Genomic DNA, 18,215 nt, shown 5'->3' with positions numbered 1-18,215 from the left:
TGTGTTACTTAATTTTTTTTTTAATTTTCTACTTAAAATTTGTTTAATAAAAAGAAATGCAACACAATTACATTTTTATGAAACATGCTGTAGCATTTGTTTATTATTATTTTTTTTATATTGCAGTATTCAAGCTCTGTTCAAGGACATTTAGTTTGTCGCCAAATGGCTTCGACAGCACATGGTGCTTTATAACCTTGTAGTAGCCCTGAGAAGGGGTGTTGTCATCGAATGGCTTCGACGGCATGTAATTTATAGCCTTGTGGTAGCCCTGAAAAGGGCTGTTTTTGCGTAAGCTCTGAACAGAGCTATTAGGTCTGGAAGCTGGTCTCTGGCAAACTCAGGTAGTTGTGGCTTGTCCATTGAAATCAGACCGGCTTTCTCCTCAGCAGCAGTTGGGTCACCACTACAGTATGGCAGTAATGGCTCCCAGAGCCCCGCAGTGTCAGGTCGGCGTTGGTCGTCTTTCGCCGGTGTGGCCGAGACAGTTCTCCCCAAGCAATCCATCACTGGGCCGGCTCTGCTGCTGAGTCCGCCAGCCAGGGCGATTGAAACCCAGCGAGATGGAGCGGAAAGGTAGCATCTGCATCCAGTAGCTCCCTCAGCGGGCTGGCTGCTCTGGTGGGGATGTTGGTGTCTGCCAGGAGGTTCCACATAGACCCACCGGGTTGGTCTAGTGGTGAATGCGTCTTCCCAAATCAGCTGATTTGGAAGTCGAGAGTTCCAGCGTTCAAGTCCTAGTAAAGCCAGCTATTTTTACACGGACTTGAATGCTAGATCGTGGATACCGGTGTTCTTTGGTGGTTGGGTTTCAATTAACCACACATCTCAGGTATGGTCGAACTGAGAATGTACAAGACTACACTTCATTCACACTCATACATATCATCCTCATTCATCCTCTGAAGTATTATCTAAACGGTAGTTACCGGAGGCTAAACAGGAAAAAGAAAGAAAGGAGGTTCCACGTAGAGGCAGCCAGGGAACTTCTTCTGTCTTCTTCCATGTGGTGGTCAACGATGAATTAAAAATTCACGCTTGTGCACGCTCTTTTATTGGAGCCTGAGAGTGGTGTGGCCACAGTGCTGCTATGGTGGCAGAATTGCACGATCATCTGCACGGCAGGTGTGACGCTTGTACCAGCATGTGCTCCTGCTGACTGTGCATACTGTGCTCCTGCTGACAACTGAGCTGCTATAGTTGTCATCCACCGATGTTAAGTTAGGCATATATGTGGTAACAAGTTAAATATGTTTTGCTTAATTATTGTAATGATTCAGAGCTAATTGATGAGGAAGGTGTGAGGTGCAGAGAAAGAAATGTTAATTTTAAACTCCTGAGAAATGTAAGAGAAAATGTATAAATGAATAGAAATGAATACCGATTCATATATTGTGTGACAAACTGTCCATGAATTTTGTATAAAAATGTTCAGCCTTAGAATCAATCTGTGAAAAATTAAAAAAAAGTATAACTTTGCAGGAACCATATCAAGTTTAACAAAATTATTGGAAAACAAGATTTAGAAAAAAATAAGAAATTGTTAACTGAAAATATGATTAAGATTCAGACAGTTGCAATATCTGAGCACAATTAAATAGTATAGGGAAGTGATCAGTTTTGTATTTAGACAAATCATATATTTTGCCTTCACACGCATTCAGGTTGGTTTGATTATAGTGATGATGAATTCTGAAAGAAGTTACAGAGAGGAAAGAGATCAACATTCATGCTGAAGTTGATATAGGATTTATTCCTAATGTACTCAATTTGACAGGAAGAGCCAGCATTTAGGGATTATCACAATTAAACAAAATCCAGAAATTTCACGTGTCAGGTCAAAACTCATTTATTACCAAATTTACCACAGAATTTCATTATTTCTGTTGATAATACCTTGCACCACAATATTATAGAATCTAATGACTCCAATCCCAATTCTAAAAAGAAAGAAATGACTTCAAGAAAAACAGTTCCATATCAGAGTCGCATGTTGAAGCCAAAACTGTGTACAATAAACTATACTCTTATAAGAGTATATATCGAACATTTATGTTAGATAATTTAATGAAGTTTCATGGATACACAATTCTTAGCTTACATTTTATCCAGACCTCATTCTTATTGTGTTAATTTGGGAAATAGTAAACATTCATCCTCAAAAAATAAATGTTAGAAATTTGTGAAGAAAAAATTTAATTCTGTCTCAAAGAATGATGAGTTGCTGTATAGTCACTAAAATATTAAGAAGATTAATGTATCACAGATATCACTAAAGAAAAGTTTTTATTACAAATGATGATTCATTTACCAAAAGTTGTAATAATGATGATTAAAATGAAAAAGAATTGGCAACTTCATTATATATATATATTTTTTTTTCTGTAAGGTAAGTGAATAAATTATATTTTCTTAATATTGTACAACTCTGTTTGATCACTTGTGAAAGAGGATGCAGATGTCTTTAAATTCTTGTGTTGTGAGAACTCCTATTCCAGTTAATATAATTCAAAAATAAAATTTTCATAAATGTTTTTACACTGATTTACTTACGCTGAAAGGTATCTTTTTTGCAACACAAAACCAGAATACCTAAAAAATTAATGTTACAAAAATGTAGTATTTAATTGTTAACAATAAATTAGATGGTGAAAAATAATTAAATTATCATTAATTGAATAAAAAAGGTTCAGTACAGATAAACCCTCATAATGGATGTCTTTCTAAACGACAGAAAGACTTTAAATTTAAAGAAAAAAATCTTCCCATTTGCTAAATAAGTATGTAGGTTGCATAAATATTTTGTATGCTTTTAGATTGAATATTATATAGACTTTCTTTGGATCATAAAAGTAATTCATTTGTATTTTTACTAGTATCTTTACCCTAATCAAATTTAATTTAATTTTAGCAATATTGGATATTTAAAAAAAATAATGTTCTCCATTTTAGTTATCATATCAAAACAAACTTTTCTGTAAATGGGAATAATGATTTCCTTGTTGTTTAATGATTTCTTAATAAAATAATGCAGAGTAAAATATATTTTTTTTTAACTGTTGGTTTTTTAAAATAAAAAAAAAACTGAGATTCAGGCTAATGAAGAAAATAAACATCTTTTGCTTTATATATCATAAAATACTCAAATATTTGTTACTGAACAACACCTTCAAAGTTGTTTTGAATTTTATACAGTTTTTATTTTACGTTCATCTATATGCATCACTGTTATTTCATATAACATGTATGTAATCGCTTCTTTTTTCATTCATTAATTATATTTTGATTGTAGTCTGATCAAAGTTTCCTGTAATTTTCCTTGATCGCTCCTGACTGGAGTAATATGTTTTGTTATCTGTGGAGTAGTACATCTACTCATTTTTGACATTATCTGAATGCAGTTATCTAATTATTTATTAATTTTTCCACAAAATTAAAGAAAATGACAGAAGTGGTGTTGAATTAACTTTTACAATATAAATTATTAGTAAGTACATGTGTGCTAGATGGTGAAATTCAAAAAATAAAAAAAATTTTTTCAGACAAGATAGTTACACAAGATGGTATTCATGTAATTTTATTGATTATAAGTTAACAGTGTAGGATACAACATTTTTATTACACATTAACATGTTACAACTAGTTATACAAGAGTAAATTAATTCTGAATATTTTATTACCTTTTTAATAATGTTTTACATCATTGATATAATAAACGATAATATCTGTAATTTACACCTATTCTTAATTATGAAAACTTATAGTTCTTATAAATAGTTTTATAAAACTGTATTTTTTCTTACAGCAATTTTACTGGAACCTCATGTGAAGTCACTTCATTTAACACTAGCATACCAGTTTCCTACGTCACAGTTCCTTGCCTTAAAATCATTAGTTGAATCATTATTAGATCCAGATATGTCTACTGGTTGGGAGATAAGATTGTATTCTAGAGATGTTAGAGTTACAAATCGGCAGGTCAGTTTGCACAAAAGTTTTTTTATGTTAGTTAAGATAGTAAGCTATTAATTGACACCTTTACTTGTTATTGCTATACAAGTAAATAAATGAAATATTATGCATTGTCATCATTACTTTTTAGTGTGAAACCACAAAAGAAATATTTTCCGCTTCATCGATGCACCTTTGGTTAGCTTTCATTTCAGTGTGCTTTTATATTATTACAAATTGCTGTCACATTTTGATTTGAAGAATGTTAATTGAAGAAGTGAAATGTGCATGAAATTTGTTTAGTTTAGGGAAATTTAAGTTGGTAGGTCGTTTGTAAAAGGTACCTAGTATGAGATAAAATGGTGATGTAAGGAAGTACAGAAGGTAGAAACTGTAGAATGTGACAAAAACTGGAAGTCATAAAACATAATGCAGGAAAACTATGCAACAAAGCTATAATTTGATGTTGTGTGAGACGATTAGATGTGTTGCTGATATGTGTGTTGAGATTTTCATATATTTTTGAAGTTTTTTAAAAGATTTTACATGTAGCATATGTAAGTTATGATTGTAACATGCTGACTTTGAAACTTTGTAGAAAATCTACCACAACTCACATAAATACCAAGTCTAATGAACACATCTTTTTCACATGTTATATAATTTAATTTGTAATTTTGTCAGCTGAAAACTACAATGAACAATTTAAATAATAAAATATCCGGCACAAATTTACGACCGCTTAAAATACAGAAGATAACCAAAAATATACTTATGGGAGGAAATGCATAACACAAATTTTCATCAGACATATTATATATCACATCAGACAGGCAGGACATCTATTTTTCCATGGTTACAAGATCTGTTACTGTTATTATTATAAAACCATACAATCCTCTTTTGCAAATCATCTTGTAGAGTCAAGACATACTCATAGATATGAAGTGAACGGCTTTGATGGCACGTGGCATCTTAAAATCATGTGGTAGCCCTGAAAAGGGCTGTTTAAGGATTTTGGAGTGATGGCCCTGAAAAGGGCCGTTTGTGTGTTTGTAAGGTAGCCCTGAGAAGTGCTGTTAGGTCTGGAAGCTGGTCATTAGCTTGGCATTATTCGAGGAGTTGTGGCTCAACTGCTGGAATTGGACCAAGCTTCCCCTCAGTGACAGTTGGTTCCCCAGTACAGTGTGGCAGTGGTTAGTTCCCCTAGTGCCCTACAGTGTCAGGTCAGCGTCGGTCATCTTTTGCTGATGCGGCCAAGGTGGTTCTTGCCGAGGGATACCATGCTGGGCCGGATGCTGCTGATGGGCCTGCTGGCTAGGGCACTTGAAGCCCTGTGCCCAGCGGCTCACTCGGTGGGCCGACTAGGCCTGCTACTCTGATGGGGATGTTGGCATCTGCCGTAAAGTCCCATGTTGGGCAGGCCACGGAACTTCTGCTTTCTTCTTCCATCTTCTTAGGCAGTGGCCAGCGTTGAATTGAAAATTTGTTCTGCCATTCACTTTTTTATGCCCCTGAGGGTGGTAGGCCGCAGTGCCGCTGTGGTGGGAGAGTGCGCGGCCAGCTAGCTTGGTGGGGATTAGCGCTTGTGCAGGCATGTAGGTGTACTGTACTCCCCACTGACATGTGAACGGCTACAAGTTTTTAAAATTTGATAAATTTTATGGATTGTTATTTTAAATTTGTTGAAAAAAAATTATGTTGAAAGAAAACATTTTTTTAATATTAACCATTACTTAAAAAAAAAAAAGTTTAATGAACTTGCTCTATGACGATCTCATCTTCTACAGACCTCGTATAGTGAATTTTACAGATTACAATCTGTTAGTTAATCATAATGTTACTCATTTTAAATTTCACGGCACCACCCTCTCCCAACATCACTCGCTGAAAAGAATAATAAACCAATAAACCAATAATAATAGTAAATTTGTACATACTCGTACATCTGTGAAAAATAGTTATTACAACAAATATATATTTTTAATAAGTAGGTCCTCCTCTATGAATCATGAGACCTTGCCGTTGGTGAGGGGGCTTGAGTGCTCAGGGATACAGAGTAGCTGGACCGAAGGTGCAACCATATCAGAGAGGTATCTGTTGAGAGCCAGACTAAGGAATGATTCCTGAAAGAGGGCAGCAGCTCTTTCAGTAGTTGTTAGGGGCGTGAGTCAGGACGACTTAAACGGCCGTATCAACATCACTCAGTCCTCTGAGTACTGCGCAGCTGAAAGCAATGGAAAACTACAGCTGCTTTTTTTTTCCAAGAAAATGTGGCTCTGCATTTTCACATAACAATAATGGAGGCGCCTTCCTTGGTAAAATATTCCGGAGGTAAAATAGTCCCCCGTTCGGATCTCCGGGTGGGGACTACTAAGGAAGGGGTCACCAGAAAATTAAAAAATAACATTCTACGAGTCGGAGCGTGGAATGTTAGAAGCTTAAAAAAGGTTGGTAGGCTAGAAAATTTAAAAAGGGAAATGGATAGGGTGAATGTGGATATAGTAGGAATTAGTGAGGTTCGGTGGGAAGAGGAAGGCGACTTTTGGTCAGGTGATTTTAGAGTAATTAACTCAGCGTCAAATAATGGGCAGGCAGGAGTAGGTTTCGTGATGAACAAGAAGATAGGGAGGAGAGTGGAGTATTTCAAAACGCATAGCGATAGAATCATTGTAATAAGGATAAAATCAAAACCTAAACCGACAACGATTGTTAACGTTTATATGCCTACAAGCGCCCATGATGATGATGAGGTAGAGTGTGTATACGAAGAGATTGATGAAGCAATTAAACATGTAAAAGGAGATGAAAATTTAATAATAGTTGGAGATTGGAATGCAAGCATTGGAAAAGGCAAGAAAGGAAATATAGTGGGTGAATACGGGCTGGGCAAAAGGAATGAAAGAGGGGACCGACTTATAGAGTTTTGCACGAAGTATAATTTAGTAATTGCCAACACCCAATTTAAAAATCATAATAGAAGAATATACACTTGGAAAAAGCCAGGCGATACTGCAAGGTATCAGATAGATTATATCATGGTTAAGCAAAGATTTAGAAATCAACTCGTTGACTGCAAAACTTACCCTGGAGCAGACATTGATAGCGACCATAATTTGGTGATAATGAAATGTAGATTGGGGTTTAAAAACCTGAAGAAAAGGTGTCAGATGAATCGGTGGAATTTAGAGAAGCTTGAGGAAGAGGAGGTAAAGAAGATTTTTGAGGAGGACATCGCAAGAAGTCTGAGTAAAAAAGATAAGGTAGAAAATGTAGAAGAAGAATGGGAGAATGTTAAAAAGGAAATTCTTAAATCAGCAGAAGCAAACTTAGGTGGAATAAAGAGAACTGGTAGAAAACCTTGGGTTTCAGACGATATATTGCAGCTGATGGATGAACGTAGAAAATATAAGAATGCTAGTGATGAAGAAAGTAAAAGGAACTATCGGCAATTAAGAAATGCTATAAACAGGAAGTGCAAACTGGTGAAAGAAGAGTGGATTAAAGAAAAGTGTTCAGAAGTGGAAAGAGAAATGAACATTGGTAAAATAGACGGAGCATACAGGAAAGTTAAGGAAAATTTTGGGGTACATAAATTAAAATGTAATAATATGTTAAACAAAGATGGTACACCAATATATAATACGAAAGGTAAAGTCGATAGATGGGTGGAATATATTGAAGAGTTATACAGAGGAAATGAATTAGAAAATGGTGTTATAGAGGAAGAAGAGGAAGTTGAGGAGGATGAAATGGGAGAAACAATACTGAGATCTGAATTTAAGAGAGCATTAAAAGATTTAAATGGCAGAAAGGCTCCTGGAATAGACGGAATACCTGTAGAATTACTGCGCAGTGCAGGTGAGGAAGCGATTGATAGATTATACAAACTGGTGTGTAATATTTATGAAAATGGGGAATTTCCATCAGACTTCAAAAAAAGTGTTATAGTTATGATACCAAAGAAAGCAGGGGCAGATAAATGTGAAGAATACAGAACAATTAGTTTAACTAGTCATGCATCAAAAATCTTAACTAGAATTTTATACAGAAGAATTGAGAGGAGAGTGGAAGAAGTGTTAGGAGAAGATCAATTTGGTTTCAGGAAATGTATAGGGACAAGGGAAGCAATTTTAGGCCTCAGATTAATAGTAGAAGGAAGATTAAAGAAAAACAAACCAACATACTTGGCGTTTATAGACCTAGAAAAGGCTTTCGATAACGTAGACTGGAATAAAATGTTCAGCATTTTAAAAAAATTAGGGTTCAAATACAGAGATAGAAGAACAATTGCTAGCATGTACAGGAACCAAACAGCAACAATAACAATTGAAGAACATAAGAAAGAAGCCCTAATAAGAAAGGGAGTCCGACAAGGATGTTCCCTATCCCCGTTACTTTTTAATCTTTACATGGAACTAGCAGTTAATGATGTTAAAGAACAATTTAGATTCGGAGTAACAGTACAAGGTGAAAAGATAAAGATGCTATGATTTGCTGATGATATAGTAATTCTAGCCGAGAGTAAAAAGGATTTAGAAGAAACAATGAACGGCATAGATGAAGTCCTACGCAAGAACTATCGCATGAAAATAAACAAGAACAAAACAAAAGTAATGAAATACAGTAGAAATAACAAAGATGGACCACTGAATGTGAAAATAGGAGGAGAAAAGATTATGGAGGTAGAAGAATTTTGTTATTTGGGAAGTAAAATTACTAAAGATGGACGAAGCAGGAGCGATATAAAATGCCGAATAGCACAAGCTAAACGAGCCTTCAGTAAGAAATATAATTTGTTTACATCAAAAATTAATTTAAATCTCAGGAAAAGATTTTTAAAGTGTATGTTTGGAGTGTCGCTTTATATGGAAGTGAAACTTGGACGATCGGAGTATCTGAGAAGAAAAGATTAGAAGCTTTTGAAATGCGGTGCTATAGGAGAATGTTAAAAATCAGATGGGTGGATAAAGTGACAAATGAAGAGGTATTGCGGCAAATAGATGAAGAAAGTAGCATTTGGAAAAATATAGTTAAAAGAAGAAACAGACTTATAGGCCACATACTAAGGCATCCTGGAATAGTCGCTTTAATATTGGAAGGACAGGTAGAAGGGAAAAATTGTGTAGGCAGGCCACGTTTGGAGTATGTAAAACAAATTGTTGGGGATGTAGGATGTAGAGGGTATACTGAAATGAAACGACTAGCACTAGATAGGGAATCTTGGAGAGCTGCATCAAACCAGTCAAATGACTGAAGACAAAAAAAAAAAAAAAAAAAATAAGTAGGTTCAAGAAAGTTATCCTGTGAATGTGATTTATACATACCAGACAGAAATTACAGGTTCACACTTACCCTGCAGGAACTTTTAAATAATCTTGTGTGGATAAAAAGCCTCATGTATCTATAATAATGTATAATGAACCTTTCAAAACATGCATAGATTCAATTCTCTGAACTTATGTTAATCTTGTCATGATCTATGCAAATTGTAAATATAATCTATGTTGATTGAACCAAAATACATACACACGTGCACGCGCACACATACTGTGATGGCTCCGTGTGGTTCACTGTGCATGCTGTGACTCAATCATGTACAAGTCAACAAGGTGTATTAGGAACAAAGCTATAATGTACTAATACCTACTTTTAGTATGGACTAAAACTGGATTAGAACTATTAATTGAAACGTGTGTTCAATAATTTTTAGTATTAATCAAACTTTTCAGCACGTTTTTAAGAATATTGCCCATAGGGATGGTGGTTGGTTCCCAACACCCTCTTAGATCTCTTCAATGCCCTCTTAAATCTCTTTGATGCCCATCAGTGGGTAGTACTGACCCTGTTGGGAACCACTGATCTATACCAAAGAAATATGTATGTATGTACAGTCACTGCCAAGTAACGGCAAGGTTGAAGTGGCGACAATTACTTACTACCCAACATAAAAACATATTCTTTGCACTTAGTACTCCCCTTACCAAATAATTGTTCTGTTTTTGACAAATGAATGTAACAATTTTGAAATTAAATACCATCAGCTGATTCTGTGCTGCACATTGTAAAATGTAATAATGAATGAAAAATATTATCTATTACTAATTACACGTTAAATATTGTGATAAATGATTATCACTATAACTTTAATTACTTATTGGAAAATGAATTATCCGTTTAATTCCTCAGCTAGAATGCTCTCTTTGCTGTTATCACTATCGTCAGTATAATTATCACTATTATCTCTTTTTCTGTGTAAAGAGATATGAAAGATACTGTCAGAGAATCTTTGGCTCCAATATTAACCTTTGATTTTTATAACCTTTTGACTAAGGTTTCCAGTTTTGTCACTCATTGAGTTCATTTTATCTTCACAGAGTTTTTGCACTTCTGATATCTTAAACATTGTGTTGTGGCCTGCAACATGACTTGTAGCTCTGATCATACCATGTTGATTGGATGTAAATCAGGTAAGGTGGAATCCACAGAACTGGATGCCCACTTCTTTCCAACAATTGGTGAACGTGGTATTGTTTTCTTTACTTTTGTTCATTTTAATTAGTTCATGAAGTTGTGGTTAAAGCATTTGAGACGAAAATGGAATATGGTATTTCTGTAAGCAAACAATCATGCACTCTTTCTTGCTTGATGACACTGTTAGTTTTTCATAAATGGTATTATGATATGGAGCATTGTCAATATCTATTACAGACTCAGGAGGGAGGTTAGAAACTAATTTTTCTTTAGCTTATTTCAAATAATTTTTAGTATTCTGCTATCATGAAATGATGCCACTTTTTGATTTTGCTGTCCAAGTTAACATTATGTTTGGAATAAACCCCATTTCACCTCCGGCGTGAATTATTAAGCGTTCACCGTTATTTATTGGTAAATGAAGTCCTGCACCACTGCCATCAACCCATGATTTTGCCATTGAATGAGATGATAAAACATAGTATTCGTTTTTAAATATACAATCACCTGGGTACATTTTCTAAAATCACTTATTGCCTGTAAATATGATATCCTTTTTTGCCTTTTTTTTTTAAATTTTTCTTTCATTTTCTGTTTTACGCCACTTTAAACCTAATGCTTTCAGAATTCTTCTTAAACTACTTTACTGCCATTCAAATTAATTTTAATGTTCAGTTAATTACAGAGTTTGTTAACTGTTGGACCTTCCCTATCTTTGAGTGAAATTCATTCACAGTTCGCTCGACCACATCTTCAAAATCATCAAATCCAGTAACTGGTTTAGAACGTTTCTTTCTTGGGGTGAGGAACGAACATTCTGGTTCCTTGGATCGAAGAAGTTCTGTTTTTTTCTTTTTTAGGCTTTGAACTCCAGTCCTGGAAATGTCCCCAGTCCTCGACACCTCCAGTTCTCTTCATACTTCTGCATAGCAATTAAATGCTTGACATTTTTTAATTTTCGTAGAGCTAAAAATTCTTTTATTGTGAAATCATACATATTGTTTACAATTTCACATGTCTGTCCTTGAAGTTTTTTACCTTTCACAACACACTGAAATTCAGCTGTAATGATTTGCATGTGAATGAACTATAAAAAGTTTGAACCATAAACCATGATAAAAAAGTTTTACAAAGTATATTATATATTAATTGACTATTTAACAAAATACATGATACACGCCAAAAGAACCGTACCGAGAGGCAGAATCAGAACTGAACTTTATATACATGGAAAAGCAAAAGTGAAACAAAAATAAAATAAAATAAAAATAATTGTTTTGTATTTGAAACATGATGTCACCTTTTTAATAATGTAAATACAAAAATACATCGCTTTGTAAAAAATATGCATCATGTTTATGCTACTAAGAGATGACTATTAATGGTGTGCCAGTATTTCAGAGAACAATAGTAAAGCAGTGACATACAAACTGATCATCCAAGTTCACCCTTACATGGTGGCTACTGTATGTATATGTCTTACAGCTTTTGACCTTATATTTTAGGATTGACCAAAACGATTTTCTTTAAATTTAGCTCAAATGTTTCTGTATTTGTGGTATTGTTCGTATTAATTTTCTCAAAGTTTATTAACGGGGTGGGGGATATCATGAAAACCAAATTCGATTTTCTCCAGAGGCATTTTAGAGAAAACTTTATTAAAACAAATTTGTTACCTACAGTGCATTTATAAATAATCCAAAAAAAAATTTCAAAAAATCAAACCCCCACCTCTTAAAACTGAAGTATTTTTGTTCTTTTGCTCTATCTCCTTTTGGTTTAAATATTTTTCAAAAATTTTTTGAATGTTTATTTCACATCAAGAAATGTCAACAATTTGTTTTAAATGATAGACTGTGCCTAAAATGTAGAAAAGTGTTTTTGAAAATTTTCTCGTATTGAAGGAAGTGTTAGATTTAGAAAAAAACATTATTCTAGCAGATGTGTTAAGCTGAACCTATATATAAATATTTTTGGAAAACCTTTTCTTAAAATTTATTCCCATCTCTAACAATTGTATATTTTGTTTTTTGTCTCTTTTAATTTGTATTATTAATTGCTGGGAAAATTATGTAATACTTTGCCAGCTTTGTCTATATTGTTGCCGAATGGCTTCGACGGCATGTGGCACTTACTAACCTTATGGTAGTCCTGAGAAGGGCTGTTGTCATCGAATGGCTTTGACAGCTCATAATTCATAATTATGTGGTGGCCCTGAAAAGGGTTGTTTTTTTCGTTAGCTCTGAGAAGAGCTGTTGGGTCCGGAAGCTGGTCTTTGGCAAATTCGGGGAGTTGCAGCTCATCCACTGAAGTCAGACCGGGCTTTCCCTCAGTGGCAGTTGGGTCATCACTACAGCATGACAGTGGTGGTCCCCATTGCCCGCAGTGTTGGGTCGGTGTCGGTCGTCTTTTACTGGTGCAGCCAAGGCGGTTCTCCCCGAGCGATCCCATGCTGTCTACTGCTGCTGAGTCCACCAACCAGGGTGATTGAAGCCTGGCGAGCTGGAGCAGGAAGGTAGCGTACGCATCCAGTAGCTTCTTTGGCAGGCTGGCCAGGCCTGTTGCTCCGGCAGGCATGTTGGCATCTGCTGGGAGGTCCCGTGTTGAGGCGACCAGGGAACTTCTGTCTTCTTCCATCTTCTTCTTGGTCTTCTCCAGGTGGTGGTCGACAATGAATTAAAAATTCACTCTCGTGCACACTCTTTTGTTGGAGCCTGAGAGTGGTGGGGCTGCAGCGCCGCTATGGTGGGAGAACTGCACGTTCATCTGCGCAGCAGGATTGATACTTGTACCTACGCATACATATACTGTGCGCCAGCTCACATCTGAGTTGCTGCCGTGTTCATCTGCCGATATTAAATTAGGCATATATGTAGTAACAATATGTATGTAGCTTATTTTAAAAAAGTTGTTTTACAATTAAGCAACATATGTAAACATAAATAGAACTTTTCTAAAAATGACTGCATCTGTGTCAGTATCATTAGAAAATATTTAGAAACACATTAAACAATTCATTATTCTGTTAGAAGTCAGTTAATTTTTATTTTAATTTATAAATATATAAGCTTAAATCAATTAACAATCTGGGAAAACATTAAAATACAATCTCTGTAAATTGTATTTTATTAATGTCTGTTCTAGGTCTGTGGAACCTGTCATAAATGGCATCACAGACCTAAAACGTTAATTGGCTCCACAGACCTAAACAATTACTATGAGCAAAAGTTTTAAATTCTCCATTAGAGACCTGGCTGAACAGTTTTTTTACATTAATTGGATACTTACTTGCCATAGGATTCTGGAGATAGGTGTTGAAGGAGGCTTTAGTGTTTGAGGCTTTGACGACCCGTAACTATCTAGAAGTAAAGTAATTTGTTTCAGTATATATTTGAGATGCTCCATTGTAAATTGTAGATCGGTAATCTGCTGTTCCCATTCTAGGTGAAGATTCCTTAATATTCTAGGGATTACGGGCAAAATGGAATCCTACTGCTAGGATGGGACCTATATATTATTCTTTTGAGTTGTGTTATTGGCCTTGTTTCATGGTCTCTCTCTAAAGGTAAATTTCCTGTTTCTGACTATCCACCTTTTGTACTATTCTTAATTCCTTCTTTCCTAGTTTGGTTCATGTGTTTACCTGGATTCCCACTGGATCAGTGCTAAGAATGTAAGGACCTGTTTAGATCAAGTTACCTCATTTTTTTAGTGTTTATGCAGTTTGATGGAAATAGACTTAACTATGAACTAAACATTTTGGAATTGACTTGTTTCTTAACCAGTGGCTGTACCAGAAGCCATGCTTTGGTGAAGCCTGACTTTATTAACACTCTTAATATAATGTAATAAATAATTTTTTAAATAAAAGAAAGAAAAATAAATTTGAAGTATTTTTTATTTAGTCATGTTTAAATTGGTTTCTATGAATATGAAAATCAATTCAGGATGCAATTCTGTTAAATGTTGATTGGGTAACTTGTTAATATTAGAGTTTACAGTATGTTCAATTATTAAGAATTATGTGGAAATTAATGCATTTTTGTAATTAGGAAAATGTTGGGAAATAGTCTAGACATAAAACCAGGATTAAATAACAGGTTGAATAGAAAACTAGATAAGTCTGTTATCCAGTAGAGACAAGATCATTGGTTAAAAGATGGAATGATATTAAATAGGAATTAGTAAAATTAGGTTCCTTAAATGAAATAATATTTCATGTTGGTTGTAATCAAACATATTTAATGGTTTCTTGGGATAACCAAGATGCAATCTTGCATATCAAAAAATGTAATCTTATTTGTTAAAAATGAAACCTGGTTTATTTGCTTTTAAAATTATATGAAGTTTAATTAAATGCAATGTTTTTCTGTTTTGTTTTTTTTTAACAGTTACTGTAAATTAGTTGTTAACAAAATACATCTACCAGGCCAGATCTAAATGTTATACATTTACAGATTAGTTATTTTTTTAAATGCCCTTCTGCAAACTTCTTTCTTTTCTAATATGCTTTAAATATATTCATTTGGAATTTATTCAACCTTTCCAAACTTTATCAAGTGAAAAAGGTTGTAACTAACTAAACACTAACTTAAACGTAAATTCATGTGATAGCTTTATCACACAGACTTGGATTCTAAAGGTGGAGTTGGATAAATTGTTTTATTCTTGATTATTATTTATTAGTAGGTTCTTATTAGTAGAACTTGGAAGTGTATCATGCAATGGTCAGGTTTTTGTTCCTGCAGTTAATTTTTCTGCTAAATTTTAGGTTTTTACAAATTAAAAAAAAAATATTTTCTTTTAAAGTCTTTTATTATATTAATAGTATTCAGTTTTATTTTTATTTGGATAAATATTTTTAAATTTAGAATTGTTTCAAGAAATGTCTATTGTTCCTTAAAAAACAACAAAACTGTATTTTTTTGCAAACAACTGAAAAGTAGATAAAGTTCAATGATCATATGTATTAAGGATGATCAAAACCTGCAGAGTGGTGGTCACAGCTACTGGAATTTTTATGAAAGGTGGATAATGAAGATCTGTGTGATTCCATTTTGATGGTTCTTATCGTTAAACCAACAAAAATTTTTTAAAAATACTTATTACAAATCCTTATTGTTCAGTTGTGAAAAAATTATTTAGGTTGATGGGTTAAGTAAATGGAAAAAAATTGTAGCAATTTCATTTCAATTCTTATGGTACTGAATATATTATTACGCCTTAGCATTTTCTGATTAGAAGTGGCTAATGTACATTAGCCACTTCTAATCAGAATTAGCCACTTACATTAATCAGTGGAATTTGTAAATTTCAGACTGTATACTTATGAACACATATACATTACATTGAGGTTTGATTTGTCAAGAGAGAATGTGATTTGTCCACATTTTTATAATATTTTAAAATACTGACTACTGAAACTTGACTTGTTTTGGTCATATGTATTCTAGATATTTCATATCAATTTATTGTTTGTTCTATTAAATTTTGCTTGGTTTATATTATTTTTTACTTTATGTTAAGGGAAATTAATTGATGTGTATAATTGGAATTAATTTGATACTTATAGGTACATAAAGTGCTTTATTCACACATTCCTAGAGAGCAAGATGAACTAGAGCTTCGTATTGGAGATTTTATTTATTTAAGTAATGAAGCTGTTGAAAGTTCTCCTGATGGATGGGTGGAAGGAATTTCTTGGCTAACAGGTAATTTGTATATGTATGTATTTTATATTATTATTTATTTCTGTTATTGTGTTTGAAAGACTGGTTTAGAGTAAAATAAATTCTTGCTTTTGAAACAATCTTCTGGTTTGGAATACCAACATGTTAAATAAAGTATAATGGAAATAGAAGAATATGAAATTAGGATTAAAACGCTTCCAGTTGAAGTGATATTTAATAAAATAGTTCCTTTGAATCGCTGAAATTAAATAATAATCATGCAGTTTCTATTTTCTACTGGTTCAGAAGAGGAAATATATATTCTTTACTTGTTGCTTTTTATATTGCTCTTTGTATCATATATTCTTGTTTATTGTTTTTTTTTATTGACTAACCATTGACTAGTTTATCAAAAGTTGATTATGTAATTTCTTGCCCTTACTGAAAACTTTTAATAGTGTTTAGTATATTAAAGAGTATGCTGAGTATGCTAATGCACAATTTTGTGTTCAACTTATGAACTCGTTTATGTACTTTTTTCTTATTCAGGTAGAACTGGAAAAACTCTTGATACAGATGGATGATGAAAATTGCATAGAAAATTGCATAGAATGAAAATTGCTGTGATTTATATTAAAAAAAAATGCATATTATGTTGATTAGGTGTATAAGAGAGGGATGATGAAATCAGAAAAGTCTTAATATTCATCATGTAAATTTAATGTTGAGCAGGAACAAGAAAAGTTGTCATGAAGTCAGTTCCTTTCCCTATAGTGATATAAGATGTAATATTTATTGATAATAATTGTAGGAGAAAAAAGTTGATTTGATAATGAAAAACATTTTAATATTAGGAATATTTTAAGTTTAAAATTTGGATCAAGTTATTATTTTTTTTTAGGTTGTAGTGGTTATTTACCAATAAATTACACAGAACGTACTGCTGAATCAGATTCTTGGACCCTGCATAGGTTTGTAATATTTTTACATTTTTGTTTAATATATTGTGCTGTACTATAAATATGTAAAAAATCCTTTCTTCTGTTTGTTAATTTTTTAAACATCTTTCTAATCTAAATAATTATCACAATCTTTATGAATAACATTTTTTATGAAAATATTTATTTTTTGATGAAATTTATAATTTCAAAAAGAAATTTATAATTAGCTAATGATTTTCTTTCATGGTACTACAATGATTCCACTGATGAAGATTTAAAACATTCTGATATATAAGATATAAACAAGTAAATATTTTCCATTAATTTGGTAATAATAAATATTAATATGTTAATAATATTAATTTTTAATATTTAATAATAATAAATATTGATTTACGAGAGGTTATCTCTAAAGTAAAGACGGTTTCATTGTAAAAAAATTTATTCTTGAAACTTTATAATATTTTTTATTTCTGTTAAACTACATACTTTATACTACTTCTTTATATAATTGTCATATGAATTAAGACATTTATCTTAGCGATACACCAACTTCAATATACCCTCGTTGTATTCTTCTGCCGCCAGTCTGTTCAGTCACTGATTAACAGCATTTTTAAGCTTATTATCACCTGTGAATTGCTTACCAGTCAAAAATTCTTTCAAATTCCCAAACAAATGGTAATCAGAAGGAGCTGAGTCTGGACTATATGGTGGGTGATCGTAAATTTCCCATCCAAATGTTCTCAGATAAATCACACGTGTCAGACCCGCAACATGTGGACGTGCATTATTGTGCAGTAGGATGACACCATCGGTCAGTTGCCAATGTTGCCGATTTTGAATGGTGCACCATAATTTATGTAGAGTTTTGCAGTAGGGTTCTAAATTTATATTCATTCCATGTGGCATCAATCCCAAGAGACTGGTGACCAGTTTGCATCCAAATGGCTGTGGCTTGACCTTTGTTGGTCAGGTTGGTGATTGAGGATGACGCCATTCACTTAACTGCCATTTTCTCTCTGGCATGTAATCGAAATCCATGTTTCACTGCTGGTAACAACTGAATTAAGGAACTCAAGTTTTTCCGTGTAGTGCATAAAAAATTCCAAAGCAGATAACATTTGGATTTTTTGTGACGTTCTGTTAAGACATGTGGCACCCAACGTGCACAAACCTT

The 18,215-nt window shown here is 33.4% G+C and overlaps 1 protein-coding gene across 2 annotated transcripts in view; it reads left to right on the top strand.

The window, feature by feature from the left end:
* Epp (Ecdysteroid phosphate phosphatase) overlaps positions 1-18,215 on the top strand; it is a 71,766-nt gene that overhangs the window by 18,175 nt on the left and 35,376 nt on the right. For both annotated transcript variants that reach the window (XM_075367529.1, XM_075367528.1), the window contains 3 exons: positions 3,806-3,978; positions 15,998-16,136; positions 16,996-17,065. In XM_075367529.1, coding sequence (XP_075223644.1) covers positions 3,806-3,978; positions 15,998-16,136; positions 16,996-17,065 — 382 coding nt within the window. The remainder of the gene's footprint in view (positions 1-3,805; positions 3,979-15,997; positions 16,137-16,995; positions 17,066-18,215) is intronic.

The sequence above is a fragment of the Lycorma delicatula genome, chromosome 5 (genome assembly GCF_047948215.1).
Source record: "Lycorma delicatula isolate Av1 chromosome 5, ASM4794821v1, whole genome shotgun sequence".
NCBI lineage: Eukaryota > Metazoa > Arthropoda > Insecta > Hemiptera > Fulgoridae > Lycorma > Lycorma delicatula.
The sequence above is the reverse complement of the archived record's forward strand: the minus strand, read 5'-3'. Positions and strand labels throughout refer to the sequence as shown.